Source organism: Zootoca vivipara, chromosome 13 (assembly GCF_963506605.1).
Source record: "Zootoca vivipara chromosome 13, rZooViv1.1, whole genome shotgun sequence".
NCBI lineage: Eukaryota > Metazoa > Chordata > Lepidosauria > Squamata > Lacertidae > Zootoca > Zootoca vivipara.
Window position 1 is genome coordinate 51,898,714 of NC_083288.1, and position 16,876 is coordinate 51,915,589.

Consider the following 16,876-nt stretch of genomic DNA (forward strand, 5'->3'; position numbering starts at 1 on the left):
GTCTACCAGCTCCATCTGGTACGCAGGATGAGACCCTTCCTACTGTTATGAAAAATGTACCCCAAAATGCGTTGCCTTTTAAGAAGGACAGACGCGGGTCGGAAGCTCCAAAATTTGCACTAAGTTCAGCTCCGCCGGGAAAATGACAGAGACCACACGATGCTGTCAGGAAAAACAAACTGATCCCTTTATTGCAGAATGCAAAGCTACAGCTGTAGGGTCCCTGCCTCTGGAAAGAAGGAAGGAACCCCGGGAAATGGTAAAGTCCCTTTTTATGCCCTCCTGTCCCTGCGTGGAAATCTCTGGACTGGGAGGGAGGGGGAGACAAGGGCGACGGGTGGGGGATCGGATTAGCTGGGTGCGGAGATGACTTTTCCTTTCAGATGGAGAGATGTCAATTGCTCTTCTCCTGTCGCTGATGGTGCTCCCTGTTGTTTGGCAGGAAGGGCAATCAGTCGAGATGGGTGCAGAGGTGGGGCAGTTCCTGGCGATTTCCGTGGGGTGGAAGTCCGCCCGGCAGGTGTTTTCCTCCAGGCCATGGAAGGGTGGGCTACGTTGAGGATGGCAATTTATTTGAATAAAGTTGTTCCAGCTAATCCCTCTATTGTCCGTGTGTCCTTGAATGGGTATAGGGTGGTAGTAGGGCAAGGTTCAGGTGGGTTGGGATCATACAGGGTTCATACAGAAAATATACCTGGAAAACATACCTAATGCAGGGATTTCTAATTAAAAGGTAGCAGTCCTGACATATACAGTTCTAAGATATAAAACAGCAATTCTAATACAGAGGCAGCGGATAGAGATTTCATGGTAAGAGAACATATAATAGGCTGTATTATTAACTTGAGTAGAAAAGTTTAACTTTGGATTTGGGCGGTTTCCCCCCCCCTTCTTCTGGAAACATTGTTTTGTTCTGGGCGGAGGGGAGGTGGAGAGGGGAAATGTGTGAGTTTATGCTAACTGTTGTGCATATGCAGATCCTTAAGCCTTCCTTCAGGCAGGGTCGTGTCCTAGCTGGAGGGGTGGGGAGACAGGGAAGATGGCATTGAACAGGATTCTGGGTATTGCAGCTGTCACCCCTCTCTGTTCATTAATAATGGTGTCCTGCAACCCCCCCCCCCCAATATGATTTTATAACACTACCTTTGCACTGTCTGGCCAGAGTGGCGCATGCTCTGGTTATCTCCTGCTTGGACTACTGCAATGCGCTCTACGTGGGGCTACCTCTGAAGGTGACCCGGAAACTACAACTAATCCAGAATGTGGCAGCCAGACTGGTGACTGGGAGCAGCTGCCGAGACCACATAACACCAGTCCTGAAAGATCTTCATTGGCTCCCAGTATATTTCCAAGCACAATTCGAAGTGTTGGTGCTGACCTTGAAAGCCCTAAACGGCCTCAGTCCAGTATACCTGAAGGAGCGTCTCCACCCCCATCGTTCTGCCCGGACACTGAGGTCCAGCGCTGAGGGCCTTCTGGTGGTTCCCTCCCTGCGAGAAATGAAGTTACAGGGAACCAGGCAGAGGGCCTTCTCGGTGGTGGCGCCCGCCCTGTGGAACGCCCTCCCACCAGATGTCAAGGAAATAAAGAACAATCTGACTTTTAGACGACATCTGAAGGCAGCCCTGTTTAGGGAAGCTTTTAATGTTTGATGTTTTATCGTGTTTTTAATATTTTGTTGGAAGCTGCCCAGAGTGGCTGGGGGAACCCAGCCAGATGGGCGGGGTATAAATAAATAAATTATAATTATTGGTGGCCACCTCTGCCTCCTGTGGGGGGAGGTCCGCAGTTTAAGTCTGTGTTGCGTGAAGAATGATGTCTTCTTTTATCTGCCCCGAATCTCCCAACATTCTTGAGCATTCATCCCGGTTTGATTGCAGAGAGACTAGGCGACATTGCATGAAGGTGCATGTCACTCTCTTTTGGGAGAGAAATAAAATAAAAAAATTCCTTCCAGCAGCACCTTAGAGACCAACTAAGTTTGTTATTGGTAAAATAAAAAAAATTCCTTCAGTAGCACCTTAAAGACCAACTAAGTTTTTATTTTGGTATGAGCTTTCGTGTGCATGCACACTTCTTCAGATACCAAAAGCATGCACACGAAAGCTCATACCAATGGCAAACTTAGTTGGTCTCTAAGGTGCTGCTGGAAGGAATTTATTTATTTATTATTTTGGGAGAGAAATGTGTTTGTTGCTGCAAATCAGGAATGAAATCTGCTGGTCCATTTCCAAGCCTACAATCCTAGGATCCATTCATTGGTCGCAAGCAATCTCACCTCCTCCCAGCGGCGCTGCAATAAAACTCCCGGCACCGAGAGAATCCGAGAGCAGGGAAATGAGACGGTGGAAGAAGACTGGAAGAAATTCAAGATCTACTTGGGAAAGAACTGTAAGATTAACAATAGATAATAAGGGAAGTGGAAGTACAAAGAGGCTGAAGAAGCATTTAGATATAGTAAGAAGGGAATAGGGACCCAGGTGGCGCTGTGGTTAAACCACTGAGCCTAGGGCTTGCTGATCAGAAGGTCGGCGGTTCGAATCCCTGTGACGGGGTGAGCTCCCGTTGCTTGGTCCCAGCTCCTGCCAACCTAGCAGTTCGAAAGCACGTCAAAATGCAAGTAGATAAATAGGAACCGCTACAGCGGGAAGGTAAACGGTGTTTCCATGTGCTGCTCTGGTTCGCCAGAAGTGGCTTTGTCATGCTGGCCACATGACCTGGAAGCTGTACGCCGGCTCCCTCGGCCAATAATGCGAGATGAGCGCGCAACCCCAGAGTCGGTCACGACTGGACCTAATGGTCAGGGGTCCCTTTAAGAAGGGAATAAGTTTAAATGTAAAACGATTATCAAGATCTCTAGATCCAAATGACATTTTGAAATACTGGGAATGTGTGCTTAAAATGGATCAAGAAATTTTTTTTATAATAAGCATGTTAGAAGAAGAAATGGTTTAAGAAATAGACAGTGCTGTATTAGTTATAAATAGAAGCGTAGAAGGGGGGAAGGAGGAAGTCGACAGATTAAAAATTATACTGGATATCGCTAAAGAAATGTTTTTCCTTTTTCCTTTTTGTTCTTTTCTTTTTTGTCTTTTTATATTTTGTATTTTTTCTGTATTTGTTATAAAATCAATAAAAAAAATATTTTTTTAAAAACAAACTCCCGGCACGCTTGCACAGCTCAGCAGGGATCGGTAAGGTTTCAAACTGGATGGAGCAGGGGGTTGGACTGGATGTCCTCTGGGGTTCCCTTCCAACTCGAGGATTCGCTGAGTTCTCTGGCCAGCTCCCCGGCGCGCTCCTCCTCTTTCCACCCTCCCTCTTCCCTGGAGCATCCTGGGAAATGTAGTCCTCCGAGCCAGGGGGAAAACTTCCGTATCTCCAGCTGGGGACGTGCGATGGCCGCTCCGGCAGCCGTGGACCAAGACCCCGCCGCTCCCGCGGTGTCGATCCGGCCTTCCCGAGCCGAGGACTGCGCGGAAATCATGCGCATGATCCGGGTAGGCCCTTTCCCACGAGCAGGCAGACACGCAGGCATCCGAGCGGTGCAGCTGCGCCCTGTTGAACTGCTGCACCTGTTGAGTGTCCGCCTAGCCCCGTCTCCGAGCCCCGGCGCTCGCCCTCCCTGCAGCCCGAATAGCAAAGAAAGAAGTTTATTGTTTACTGAGCCTTCATCCTGATTTGCAGGCAGGCAGGGTGGATAAAAATAAATGATTTTAATAAAAAAAATAAAAATCGTTTTTTTAAAATTTAAATCGGATTTTTTTTAAAAAAAATTAAATCGGATTTTTAAAATAAAATGCTTTTGGAGGGAAAAGTCTTTCTAAAGATTTATATTTAAGTTACATTATCATCCAAAGGCTATTCATCAGGAAATAATTACAGGTAAGTAGCTGTGTTGGTCTGACGCAGTCAAAACAAAATTTAAAAATCCTTCCAGTAGCACCTTAGAGACCAACTACAGTAAGTTTGTCATAGGTATGAGCTTTCGTGTGCATGCACACTTCTTCAGGAAATAAGGATTTGTTTTAAGTTTGTCACGTGTGCTAAAACTCAGTCAAAGTTGTTGTTGTTTTTTTAAAAAAAAATCTTTAACCACATCAGTTAACAAAGGTGGATACACAATGCTATAATGCTTTTGTTTTAGTTAAATGAAATGTTTAAATTGTTATTAAGGGAATGATTTTTCTCCTTCCAATAAAGTACAGCAGAAAAGGTTTCCAAATATAAACAGTTCACTTATAAAATCTCACAATAATTTCATAATTATCTGCCTGTGTATTTCTAATAGTATAACCGAATCAGTAATTTTTGATATAACTGTAAAAACTGCTCTGAAAATTTATTATTCCGGAAATGAAACCTTCGTCTGGTTGTAAATATTAAGATTATGCCAGCAAGAATGAGTCTATCTGTGAAAAAAGAGATTTAAATTGAGTCTTACTGACTCGTGATTTAAATAATGATTTATATTGATTTGATTTAAATCAAATCTACCCTGCATGCAGGGATTATTATTTAATTCAATTTATCTATTGCATTTATATCCCCCCTTCCCCCCTCTTCCTCGCAACAACCCTGCGAGGTAGGTGAGACGTTAGCTCAGTTTCTAGAGCACGACTCTTAATCTCCGAGTCGTGGGTTCGAATCCCAAGTTGGTCACAAAGATTCCCGCATTGCAGGGGGACGGGCTGGATGACCCTTGGGGGGGTCGAGAGCTTCTTTGTGCACTGCATAGTTAAACTGCGGAACTCCCTGCCACTTGAGGCAGCAATGGCTACCAACCTTGACAGCTTTTAAAAAAGGACTGGACAAACCCAGGGAATATAAAGGCTATGGGGTGACTACGAACCATGATGGCTCTGCTTCTGAAGGCCAGCAGTTGGGAGCCACGTGTTTGAATCCTGCTTGTCGGTTTCATATAACGGGCGTCTGCTTGGCCGCTCTGAGGGCGGGATGCTGGAGAGAGGCTAGCTCAGTTGGTAGTGAGACTTTTAATCTCTGGGTCGTGGGTTTGTTCAAATGCCGCATTGGGCAAAAAGACTCCTGCATGGCATGGGGTGGGCTGGATGACCCTCGGGGGTCCCGCCCGACTCTCCAATTCTAGGATTCAGAGCAGGATTTGTTCAGGACATTAAGGAGGAATAAATGAAACAGTGTGTATTAATGGAAGTCTAGAAGTGGGGCCGGGGAGGCGGGATTTGGATGTGAGGCAGCGCCTCCTGCGACTTTTAAATCCTCAAATGTAGATTAGCATATGCAAATCCTATGCAAATGTGTGGGCTCAGGATCTTTTCCAGCAGCTAGCAACAGCCCCCTGCTGTCAGAATAGAGGTGGGGGGGGGGAGAGGCTCATCCTCCTTTGCAAAATCTAAACTAGGCACACTCTGTAACAATATTCACCCTGCCTGACTTCAAAAGGAAACTCCTTAGCTTTGAAAGGCTGAGCCAGGATTTAGGGCAGAGTTTGATGCTATTTGTTTAGCGCTGGACCAAGGCCAGGGATTTCTCTCCTGTGGGTTTTCCATTAGCATAGCAAAGCTCTTGTAGAGATTGTGTAATTGCCAGTTTTTGCTCTTCGGCTATCCTCTCTCTCTCTCTCATTTGAGATTTTGCAGAGAAATCGCACTCGCAGTTTGCAATGCAGAGAGGCTGCTGGTTCAGGCCCAAGGGGCCCAATCCAGTCCAGCATCTCCTGTTCTCACGGTGGCCAACCCAGTAGGAAACCCGCAAGCAGGATCCTGCGCCGCCATCAAGTGCCAGTTTTGGGCAAGATCGCCTCAGGCATCATCCAGACCGTGGGTAGCCAAACTAAGGCCCGGGGCCTGGATCCGGCCCAATCGCCTTCTAAATCTGGCCCGCAGGCGGTCCAGGAATCAGCGTGATTTTACATTAGGATGTGTCCTTTTATTTAAAATGCTTCTCTGGGTTATTTGTGGGGTGTAGGAATTCGTTCATTTCCCCCCATTCAAAATATAGAATCGTAGAGTTGGAAGAGACCACAAGGGCCATCCAGTCCAACCCCCTGCTGAGCAGGAAACACCATCAAAGCATTTATGACAGATGGCTGTCAAGCCTCTGCTTAAAGACCTCCAAAGAAGGAGACTCCACCCCACTCCTTGGCAGCAAATTCCACTGCCGAACAGCTCTTACTGTCAGGAAGTTCTTCCTAATGTTGAGGTGGAATCTTCTTTCTTGTACAGTAGTTTGAATCCATTGCTCCGTGTCCGCTTCTCTGGAGCAGCAGAAAATAAACCTTTCTCCCTCCTCTATATGACATCCTTTGATATATTTGAACATGGCTATCATATCACCCCTTAACCTTCTGAAAAAGTTTGCTGACCCCCGACCCCAAACCTATAACAAGATTTTGATAAGTTATTTGTTTGATATGGCAGAATAGAAAAGCTTTTATAAATGCAATGCAAAACAAGGGAAATACGTTTGGGGCTGGGTATATGGGTGAAAATTCAAGGTCTTGGCAAGTTAGATGGTGGGGGAGGCATTGTACCTGCGGTTAATGTCTCTTTCTTCCCTCATCAGGAACTTGCGGAGTTTGAGAAAATGCCTGATCAGGTAGCAAACAGCAACCAAGGTGAGGCTCAACCCCGGGCGAGAATTCTCGGGGCAGATCTTCCTTGGCCAGGTCTACACAGGAGCACAGAATCACCAAAGTGTTGAGTCGGAAGGGACCCCCAATGGTCATCTAGCCCAACCCCCGCAGAATGCAGGAACCGCAGCTCAAGCATCCCCGGCAGAGGGCCGTCCGGCCTCTGCATAAAAGTCTCCACCTTCCAGGGGAGTCCATTCCGTGGTTCAAAGGGGGTGGATAACTGCACTTTGCAAAAGGAGAAGAGAATTGGTCTCTGCCCGCAAGAGGCTTGCAAAACAGAAAATCAAGGCAGGGGAGCCCACAAAGGAATGGAAGGCAGGAGATGGCTCCCGAAGGAATGAGCTGGCCTGGCCAACTCACAAAGCAATTTTTTTTCCTGGAAAAAGACTTGGGGGTGGGGAGTGTTTCCAGAGCTCATCTGAACTTAAAAGCCCCAAGGTTTAGAATCATAGAATGGTAGAGTTGGATGAGACCACAAGGGCCATCCAGTCCAACCCCCTGCCGAGCAGGAAACACCGTCAAAGCATTCTTGACATATGCCTGTCAAGCCTCTGCTTAAAGACCTCCAAAGAAGGAGACTCCACCACACTCCTTGGCAGCAAATTCCACTGCCGAACAGCTCTTACTGTCAGGAAGTTCTTCCTAATGTTGAGGTGGAATCTTCTTTCTTGTAGTTTGAATCCATTGCTCCGTGTCCGCTTCTCTGTAGCAGCAGAAAACAATCTTTCTCCCTCCTCTACATGACATCCATTTATATATTTGAACATGGCTATCATATCACCCCTTAACCTTCTCTTCTCCAGGCTAAACATACCCAGCTCCCTAAGCCGTTCCTCATAAGGCATCATTTCCAGGCCTTTGACCATTTTGGTTGCCCTCCTCTGGACACGTTCCAGCTTGTCAGTATCCTTCTTGAACTGTGGTGCCCAGAACTGGACACAGTACTCCAGGTGAGGTCTGATCAGAGCAGAATACAGTGGTACTATTACTTCCCTTGATCTAGATGCTATACTCCTATTGATGCAGCCCAGAATTGCATTGGCTTTTTTAGCTGCTGCATCACACCGTTGACTCATGTCAAGTTTGTGGTCTACCAAGACTCCTAGATCCTTTTCACATGTACTGCTCTCAAGCCAGGTGTCACCCATTTGGGGTCTATACAGCTGGTAGTCTTGCAGTGATTCGTGGGTCCTTTCTTCCACCCCCTTTCTCTCACTGTCTCTTTGATACTCACATCTCCTTTCCCTCTTTGCAGGGCTTTATGAGGACGGCTTCTGCCAGGACCCCTTCTATAAGTGTGTGGTGGCCGAGGTCCCCTCCGAGCATCAGAGCAAAGACGGTAAGCGAGGTCCCTTGCCCCAGAATCCCATCTTCCGACATGGCAAAGAAGCCATCCTTCCCCCTCTGTCGCATCGGGGGGGGAGTCCCCCTTCTGTTTGCTCCTTCCCTCTCCCAATTAACCTCCGTCTCCAGGGCTCAGTGATGGGAGGGGAAGCAAAGGTTTGCCCCAGGTTTCACCAAGGTTTTCCCCCAGAGACATTCTGCCTCGGTCAGACCCCACCTGGAGTGCTGGGCACCCCAGTTTAAGGAGGATATCGACAAGCTGGAAGGCGGGCAGAGGAGGGCGGCTGAGATGATCAAGGGTCTGGAAAAGGAGCCTCATGAGGAGCGGTTGAAGGAGTTGGGTAGGGAGAAGAGGGGACTGAGAGGTGATAGGATAGGTAAAGGTAAAGGGACCCCTGACCATTAGGTCCAGTCGCGGATGACTCTGGGGTTGCGGTGCTCATCTCGCATTATTGGCCGAGGGAGCTGGCGTACAGCTTCCAGGTCATGTGGCCAGCATGACTAAGCCGCTTCTGGCAAACCAGAGCAGCACACGGAAACACCGTTTACCTTCCCGCTGTAGTGGTTCCTATTTATCTACTTGCACTTTGACGTGCTTTCAAACTGCTAGGTTGGCAGGAGCTGGGACCAAGCAACGGGAGCTCACCCCGTCACAGGGATTCGAACCGCCGACCTTCTGATCGGCAAGCCCTAGGCTCTGTGGTTTAACCCACAGCGCCACCCGCGTAATGGGGCCCTTTATATGTCCAGCTGTCCTTTGTCAGCAACAAATTGTCACTGTTTTTTGTGTCGAATATACACTATATGGTCATTTATGGACCTCATAGGTATCTCAAGCCATTTGCCCATGTTGCCCTGCAACCCGTCCATGCAGAATGTAGGCACCCTATATATAGAAAGGAGCAAACCCGTGATATTTTAGGGAGCAGGCTAGTAGGCGGGGCCCATGACTTCATAGGAGCCAACATAATCATCATAGGAGCCAACTTTTTATCTTATATTTTGGAAATGTACATCCAGGTTTTTTTCCTTTATTCCCCCCCCCCAAGAGAGTGGGCCCCTAAACTATGGCTTGTTTAGCTTATATGTAAATCCAGCACTTCTTGGGGTGCATTTCAACTGTACGATTCTATGATTTGCAATCCTGGGGGGATTTCAGACCCACTTACCCAGCTTCTCACCCCACGGGGAGCAGGCCCACAATCTCTTGGGCCACACCCTGATGTGTTGGCAGGGCCCCCCCCCAATATATTTTCTGCCCCCAAGCAACTGCCTGGAGGGTTCCACCTCTGAATGCAGTCGCTGGAAACCACAGGAGGGTGGGGTGAATTGCTCGGGTCCTGTTTTTGGCCGGCTCTGGACTGATTTTAGAAGAGCAGGTGAGATCTTTTGTCGTCGTTCTTTTGTTTTTTCCTGCTGCAGGCCACACCGTCGTGGGCTTCGGCCTGTATTTTTTCACTTACAGCACCTGGAAAGGCCGAAACATCTACATGGAAGACCTCTACGTCATGCCAGAGTTTCGGGGTAAGGAAACAGGGGAGGGAAGAAGCTGCTTCCAGGGGCTCTTAATCTCAGGGTTGTGGGTTTGAGTCCCGTGTTGGGCAAAGATTCCCGCATTGCAGGGGGTTGGACTAGATGACCGTTGGGTTCCCTTGCAACTCGACAATTCAATGGATTCTGTGAACAGACAAGAACTATCATTAAGAAAATATGTGTGTGTGTGTGTGTGTGTGTGTGTGTGTGAGAGAGAGAGAGAGAGAGAGAGAGAGAGAGCATTGGATCACACTTCAAAATGACCTTAACAGATTAGACAACTGGCCTAAAGCAAACAAGATGAATTTTAACAAGGAGAAATGTAAGGTACTACACTTGGGCAAAAAAAAATGAAAGGCACAAATACAGGATGGGTGACACCTGGCTTGAGAGCAGTACATGTGAAAAGCATCTAGGAGTCTTGGTAGACCACAAACTTGACATGAGTCAGCAGTGTGATGCAGCAGCTAAAAAAGCCAATGCAATTCTGGGCTGCATCAATAGGAGTATAGCATCTAGATCAAGGGAAGTAATAGTACCACTGTATTCTGCTCTGGTCAGACCTCACCTGGAGTACTGTGTCCAGTTCTGGGCACCACAGTTCAAGAAGGATACTGACAAGCTGGAACGTGTCCAGAGGAGGGCAACCAAAATGGTCAAAGGTCTGGAAATGATGCGTTATGAGGAACGGCTTAGGGAGCTGGGTATGTTTAGCCTGGAGAGGAGAAGGTTAAGGGGTGATATGATAGCCATGTTCAAATATATAAAAGGATGTCATATAGAGAAGGGAGAAAGGTTGTTTTCTGCTGCTCCAGAGAAGCGGACACGGAGCAATGGATTCAAACTTCAAGATAGAAGATTCCACCTAAACATTAGGAAGAACTTCCTGACAGTAAGAGCTGTTCGGCAGTGGAATTTGCTGCCAAGGAGTGTGGTGGAGTCTCCTTCTTTGGAGGTCTTTTAGCAGAGGCTTGACAGGCATATGTCAAGAATGCTTTGATGGTGTTTCCTGCTTGGCAGGGGGTTGGACTGGATGGCCCTTGGGGTCTCTTCCAACTCCATGATTCTATGATTCATTGCACCTTCAAAGCAGGCTTCACCAACCTGTCACTCTCCACATTCATTGCGTTACGACTCCCAGACCATCTGGAAGGAGACCGGTTTCTTTGAAAGCAAAGATAAAATCTGGAGGGGGTGACTTAGACCAGATGAGGAGGGTGGGACGTGTTCTGGGACTTTGGAGCGTCAGTTGTGGTGGAAGCCGGGATGCTGAGGCAGAGAGTTCCCAAGACATAAATACAGGGCAGGTTTTTATTTCCTTCCTTCCGAGAACCCAGGAGTCCTGTCTTCCTTCTGAGTTTTTCTTCTTCCTTCCGCCGCAGGAAGAGGCATTGGGAAGAAGCTCATGAGTGCCATTGCCCAGGTAAGAGCTGCGTTTTGCATTGGTTAGCATCCCTGCCCCAGTCTCCAGCTTCCAGGGAGAGAGGGGCTGGGCTGGTGTTTTGGTGCTCGACTTCTGATGTTCTTACCTGACTTGGCAGACAGGAGAGAAGCCACACTCTCAAGTGTCTGTGGCAGACTGCCTCTTTCTGTGATGTGTGTATGATTCTTTTGGGTGGTCTTTGGCGAAGGGGTTCGGGCAATTTCTAAAGTTTTTGCACACCTTTGTTCTGGGTTGCTCACCTTCCTACTGAAGGGATGCGAGGCTTCTGTTGCAACAGGAAAATGAAGATCTTCCTTGCTTTGCTTCTATAATTTTTTTTATTCATTAAATTTTCAAAGTTTTACAAATTCTTTAGGGATACGTGTCCAGAGGAGGGCAACCAAAATGGTCAAAAGCCTGGAAACAATGCCTTAGGGAGCTGGGTATGTTTAGCCTGGAGAAGAGAAGGTTAAGGGGTGATATGATAGCCATGTTCAAATATATAAAAGGATGCCATATAGAGGAGGGAGAAAGGTTGTTTTCTGCTGCTCCAGAGAAGCGGACACAGAGCAATGGATTCAAACTACAGTACAAGAAAGAAGATTCCACCTCAACATTAGGAAGAACTTCCTGACAGTAAGAGCTGTTTGACAGTGGAATTTGCTGCCAAGGAGTGTGGTGGAGTCTCCTTCTTTGGAGGTCTTAAAGCAGAGGTCTTTGACAGACATATGTCAATAATGCTTTGATGGTGTTTCCTGCTTGGCAGGGGGTTGGACTGGATGGCCCTTGTGGTCTCTTCCAACTCTATGATTCTATGATTCTATGATACAATCAGAACTTATCTTTCACGTCCGTCGACTTCCCATCAACCCGTCTATGGTGTTCTTTTGTTCCTTTGTGGAATTTATCTACCTCCCTATACCCAGGGGGTCTCAGGGCAAGTTCACAAAATGCTATGTTGCTTAATTTATTTACATTTTATTTATTATATTTTATCCACTATACGTTAAATTCTAAATGATTAAACTACAAATCCCCACCTGTTGCTGTTCTTCAGATCCTGCATATGTTTTAACATAAACACGGTATTTTTTCCAAATACTCCACAAAATATTTCCATTCTTCAATAATTTTTGTCCTGCCTCCATCCGTCCTTCTCTGACCAATCAGGGGACTCCACGTTCCTTGGGGAGTTGAGGCCGCAAAAGCCAACCCCAATTTTTTTCTACAACAATGAGAAGCTGCCTTTACACTGAGCCAAGCTACAGGGCCCAGCTAGCTCAGGATCGCCCACACGGACTGGCAGCAGCTCCCCCAGGTTTTCAGGGCGTCATCTTTCCCTAGCCCTACACAGAGATGGAACCTTCTGCATGCCAAGCAACTGCTCTGCTACGTCCCTTTCCCCTATACTGTAAATAGGAACATCAGAAGCTGCCACATAGCAAGTCTTGCCTGACTAGCCTCATATTACCTGCTCTGGCTGGCAGCAATGACTCTCCAGGGTTTCAGACAGATAATATTTATTTATTTATTTATACCCCGCCCATCTGGCTGGGTTTCCCCAGCCACTCTGGGCAGCTCCCAATAGAATATTAAAAACACGATAAAACATCAAACATTTAAAACTTCCCTAAAGAGGGCTGCCTTCAGATGTCTTCTAAAAGTCAGAAAGTTGCTTATTTCCTTGACATCTGACGGGAGGGTGGGTGCCACTACCGAGAAGGCCCTCTGTCTGGTTCCCTGTAACCTCACTTTTCGCAATGAGGGAACTGCCAGAAGGCCCTTGGAGCTGGACCTCAGTGTCCGGGCAGAACAATGGGGGTGGAGATGCTCCTTTAGGTATACAGGACCAAGGCCGTTTAGGGCTTTCAAGGTGAGCACCAACACTTTGAATTGTGCTCGGAAACGTAGTGGAAGCCAGTGTAGGTCTTTCAGGACCGGTGTTATGTGGTCTCGGCAGCCACTCCCAGTCACCAGTCTAGCTGCCACATTCTGGATTAGTTGCAGTTTCCGGGTCGCTTTCAAAGGTAGCCCCACGTAGAGCACATTGCAGTAGTCCAAGCAGGAGATAACCAGAGCATGCACCACTCTGGAGAGACAGTCTGCGGGCAGGGAGGGTCTCATCCTGCGTACCAGATGGAGCTGGTAGATGGCTGCCCTGGACACAGAACTGACCTGCGCCTCCATGGACAGCGGTGAGTCCAAAATGACTCCCGGGCTGCGCACCTGGTCTTTCAGGGGCACAGTTACCCCATTCAGGATACCCCCGGCGCTACCCAAAGATCCTGAGGGTTGAACCCACGACCTTCTGCCTGCCAAGCAGATGCTCCCCCTACCGAGCTAAGGCCTCCCTTCTCCTCTTCCTCTGCAGATCGGCTTGGAGAAAGGATGTACCCAGATGAAGTTATCCGCTCTGGACTGGAACCAAAAGGCCATCGATTTATACCTTGGCAACGGAGCCGTGGACCTGACTGCCGCGGAGGGCTGGCATGTCTTCCGCTTTGAAGAAGATGCCATGCGGCAGCTGGTGGCGGGGGGAGCCAGCAAATGAGCTGCGGGGAGAGATTTCGGAGAGCTCAACCCCCCCTGCAATGCAGGAATCGCAAGAATCCCTGACAAAGGGCTATCCAGCCTCTGCTTCAACTGTTGAATGACTCTCACCATCAGAATCTGAATAAAAAAAATTCTTCAGTAGCACCTTAAAGACCAACTAAGTTTTTATTTTGGTATGAGCTTTCGTGTGCATGCACACTTCTTCAGATACACTTGAAACAGAAGTGTCAGACCCTTATATATATACAGAGGGTGGGGGAGTGGGAATGGGTGATGGGCTGATGGGAGTGGTAAACCTGTGGATGGCTGTTAATGACTGCTGATGACTGCAATTAGTCCTGGGGGGGGGGAAGCAAGGGCTGAGGCGCTTGATCATGCATAATGAGATAAGAATCCGATGTCTTTATTCATCCCAGGTGGCTCCATGGTTTTAAGCTTGGTAATGAGTTCCAATTCAGCAACTTCTCTTTCCAGTCTGCTCCTGAAATTTCTCTGTAATAAAACAGCTGCTTTGAGATCTTGTATAGAATGTCCTGGGAGACTTAAGTGTTCTCCTACTGGTTTCTCTGTCTTCTGGTTCCTGATGTCAGATTTATGTCCATTTATCCTTTGGCGTAGGGTTTGGCCTGTTTGTCCAATATAGAGAGCTGAAGGGCACCGTTGGCATTTGATGGCATACACAATGTTAGAAGATGAGCAATTAAATAGTCCTGAGATGGTATGTTGGATGTTGTTGGGGCCAGTAATGATGTTGTCCGGGTGTATGTGGCATCAGAGTTGGCATCAGAATCTGTTTAGTCCAAATCTCCTTTCTTGTAAATTGAAGCCCTGGGTTCGAGTCCTACCCTCCCGAGCAGGAGAAAACAAGCATGCTCCCTCCTCCATGCCCTTAAGATATTTGAAGAGGGCTCTCCTGTCTCCTCTCAGTCTCCTCTTCTCCAGGCTAAATATCCCCACCTCCTTCAACTGTTCCTCATATGGCTTGGTTTCCAGACCCTTGATCGTCTTGGTGGCCCTCCTCTGCACACGTTCCAGCTTGTCAATCTCCTCTTTAAGCTGGGGTGCCCAGAACCGGACACAGGACTCCAGGTGGGGTCTGGCCAAGGCAGAATAACGCGGGATTATTCCTTCCCTTGATCTGGACACTAGACTTCTCTTGATGCAGCCTAGAAGAGCATTAGCTTTTTTTGCTGCTGCATCACACTGTTGACTCACGTTCAGCTTGTGGTCCACCGAGACCCCCTAGATCCTTTTCACATGTACTGCTAGTAAGCCAGGTGTCCCCCATCCTATATTTGTGCATCTGGTTCTTCCTGCCTAAGTGCAGAACCTTACATTTGTCCTGACCGAAAAACAAGAGATGTCCTTACCTTTGGGTCTGCCCCCTTTTGAACTCCCTGCTTTCCTCCCCACTGGCCCCCAGCCTTCCCTGCATCAAATAAATAAATATACATACAGGTTTGCAACATCTCGACTTTCTCATTCTCGCTTCCCGGGGTCCCTGCAGTATCCCAAAGGATTTTAGGATGCCGTTGTCTTCACAGTAATACGGGTCATTGTGGTAAGATTGGGCCAAACTCCAGGCCCCGATCCGGTTCAAGCAGGATCATACCATTTTAAACAGTTTTCGCCCGCAAAGAGTCCTGGGAAACGTAGTTTGGTTACTGGGGCTGAGACTTTCCCAGAGTCCCCCAGGAAGCGGCGTTGACTGTCAAACTGGCATGGCTTCCCCCAAGGAATTCTGGGAGCTGTAGTTTGCTCAGGAGGCCAAGAGAGAGGCTAGGAGGTGCCCCTTATTTCCCCTCACAGAGCCCTGGGAACGCAGACTGACTCTTAAAGCATTCTGGGAATTGTAGCTCTGTGAGGGAAAATAGGAGGGCTCTCTTAACAAACACTCAGCTCCCAGAATTCTTTGGGGGGGGGAAAGCACCTGCATATTGTTATCTAGCTCAGTCGGTGGAGCGTGAGATTCTTAATCTCAGGGTTGTGGGTTCGAGTCCCACCTTGGGCCAAAAGATTTCCACATTGCAGGAGGTTGGACCAGAGGACCGACGTGATCCCTTCCAATTCTGCAATTCTTTGATTCTAATCCAGGCACCCCCAAACTCCAGCTGTTTTGGGACTACAATTTCCATCATCCCTGACACTGGTCCTGTTAGCTAGGGATGATGGGAGTTGTAGTCCCCAAACAGCTGGAAGGCCGAGTTTGGGGGTGCCTGGTCCCTTGATTCCCAACGTGCGACACACGCCCCAGAGTGGGGCAATTTGATTTTTAAGAGGGGCAGTTTGAGAATGAGTTATTAACAGCGAATGGCCTGAGTTCACTTTTTGAATTATACATCATGGGGGTGGGAGTGGGGTATCAGGATTTTAGAGATGCTGTGGTGGGGCATGGCCCAAAAAAAGGTTGGGAACCACTGATCTAATCTATGCTGTGACTGCACTGCCTGATTGTAAAAACAAACAAACAAACTCAAAGCTCTTTACCAAAACAATAAAATTATTGTGAAAGAAAACCCCTTTAAACATTACCGAAATAATTAAGACTAAGAATATAACAGTTAGCTGCAAAACAACTACAGTGGTACCTTGGTTCTCAAACTTCATCCGTTCTGGAAGTCCGTTCCAAAACCAAAGCGTTCCAAAACCGAGGCGCGCTTTTTGGAAAATAATAAGAATAATATAGGAGATAACTGGGTATTGAAACTTGCTTAATCTAAACCATATATCCCAGTTTCCAGCGGCCCTTTAAAGTACGCTTCACGCAGGGTATACACAGTCAGAAGTTGACCTGGCTAAGAAAACACCAAGAACGTAGGGTATTATTTCCCTTATATGAAACCCCTTACTAGCTGCACACTTGTAAAAGTATGCAGATGAAAATACAAACGGTTGGGTTTCTTTAACTGAAAAACAAACTGAATCTAAAGAGGCTTTAAACTAAAGATAAATGCTTTCTCCCACATTCCAAACCTCCCACTAACTCCCATTAAACTACCCGAGAATTAACAGCAAACTAGCATTATAACTAAGCAATCATACTAAGATTCAACTAAGGAATCTCTTAAACTGAACAACTGAGAGTGTGATCTACTAAGAGATGAATCAAACTGAAAGATCTATCTGAAGAAGTGTGCATGCACACGAAAGCTCATACCAAAATAAAAACTTAGTTGGTCTTTAAGGTGCTACTGAAGGAATTTTTTTATTTTACTTCGATCCAGACCAACACGGCTACCTACCTGTAACCTGAAAGATCTAACTAAGAGATGCAGAAGGCTTTCTGGCAGAGCCTTATATACAAGAAGCAGAGCCCACGCCTGTGAGCAATTAACAGAAACACAGACACCTGTTTCTCTTAAACAGACAGTATTTACATTAGACCGGCTCTAAAGTAACTTGACTATTCA

The 16,876-nt window shown here is 47.3% G+C and overlaps 1 protein-coding gene across 2 annotated transcripts; it reads left to right on the forward strand.

The window, feature by feature from the left end:
- The first annotated feature begins 3,351 nt into the window (after positions 1-3,351).
- Positions 3,352-13,662, forward strand: LOC118095021 (thialysine N-epsilon-acetyltransferase). Of its 2 annotated transcripts, none has more exons than XM_060281929.1 (6): positions 3,352-3,500; positions 6,544-6,595; positions 7,869-7,952; positions 9,380-9,481; positions 10,821-10,913; positions 13,285-13,662. In XM_060281929.1, the coding sequence occupies exons 1-6, from the start codon at positions 3,399-3,401 to the stop codon at positions 13,416-13,418; spliced, it is 567 nt and encodes a 188-aa protein (XP_060137912.1). In that variant the 5' UTR covers positions 3,352-3,398; the 3' UTR covers positions 13,419-13,662. The 2 variants fall into 2 exon arrangements, with proteins under 2 accessions (XP_060137912.1, XP_060137913.1); XM_060281930.1 differs by having other exon boundaries at positions 3,353-3,500; positions 10,873-10,913; positions 13,285-13,640.
- Positions 13,663-16,876: the final 3,214 nt, after the last annotated feature.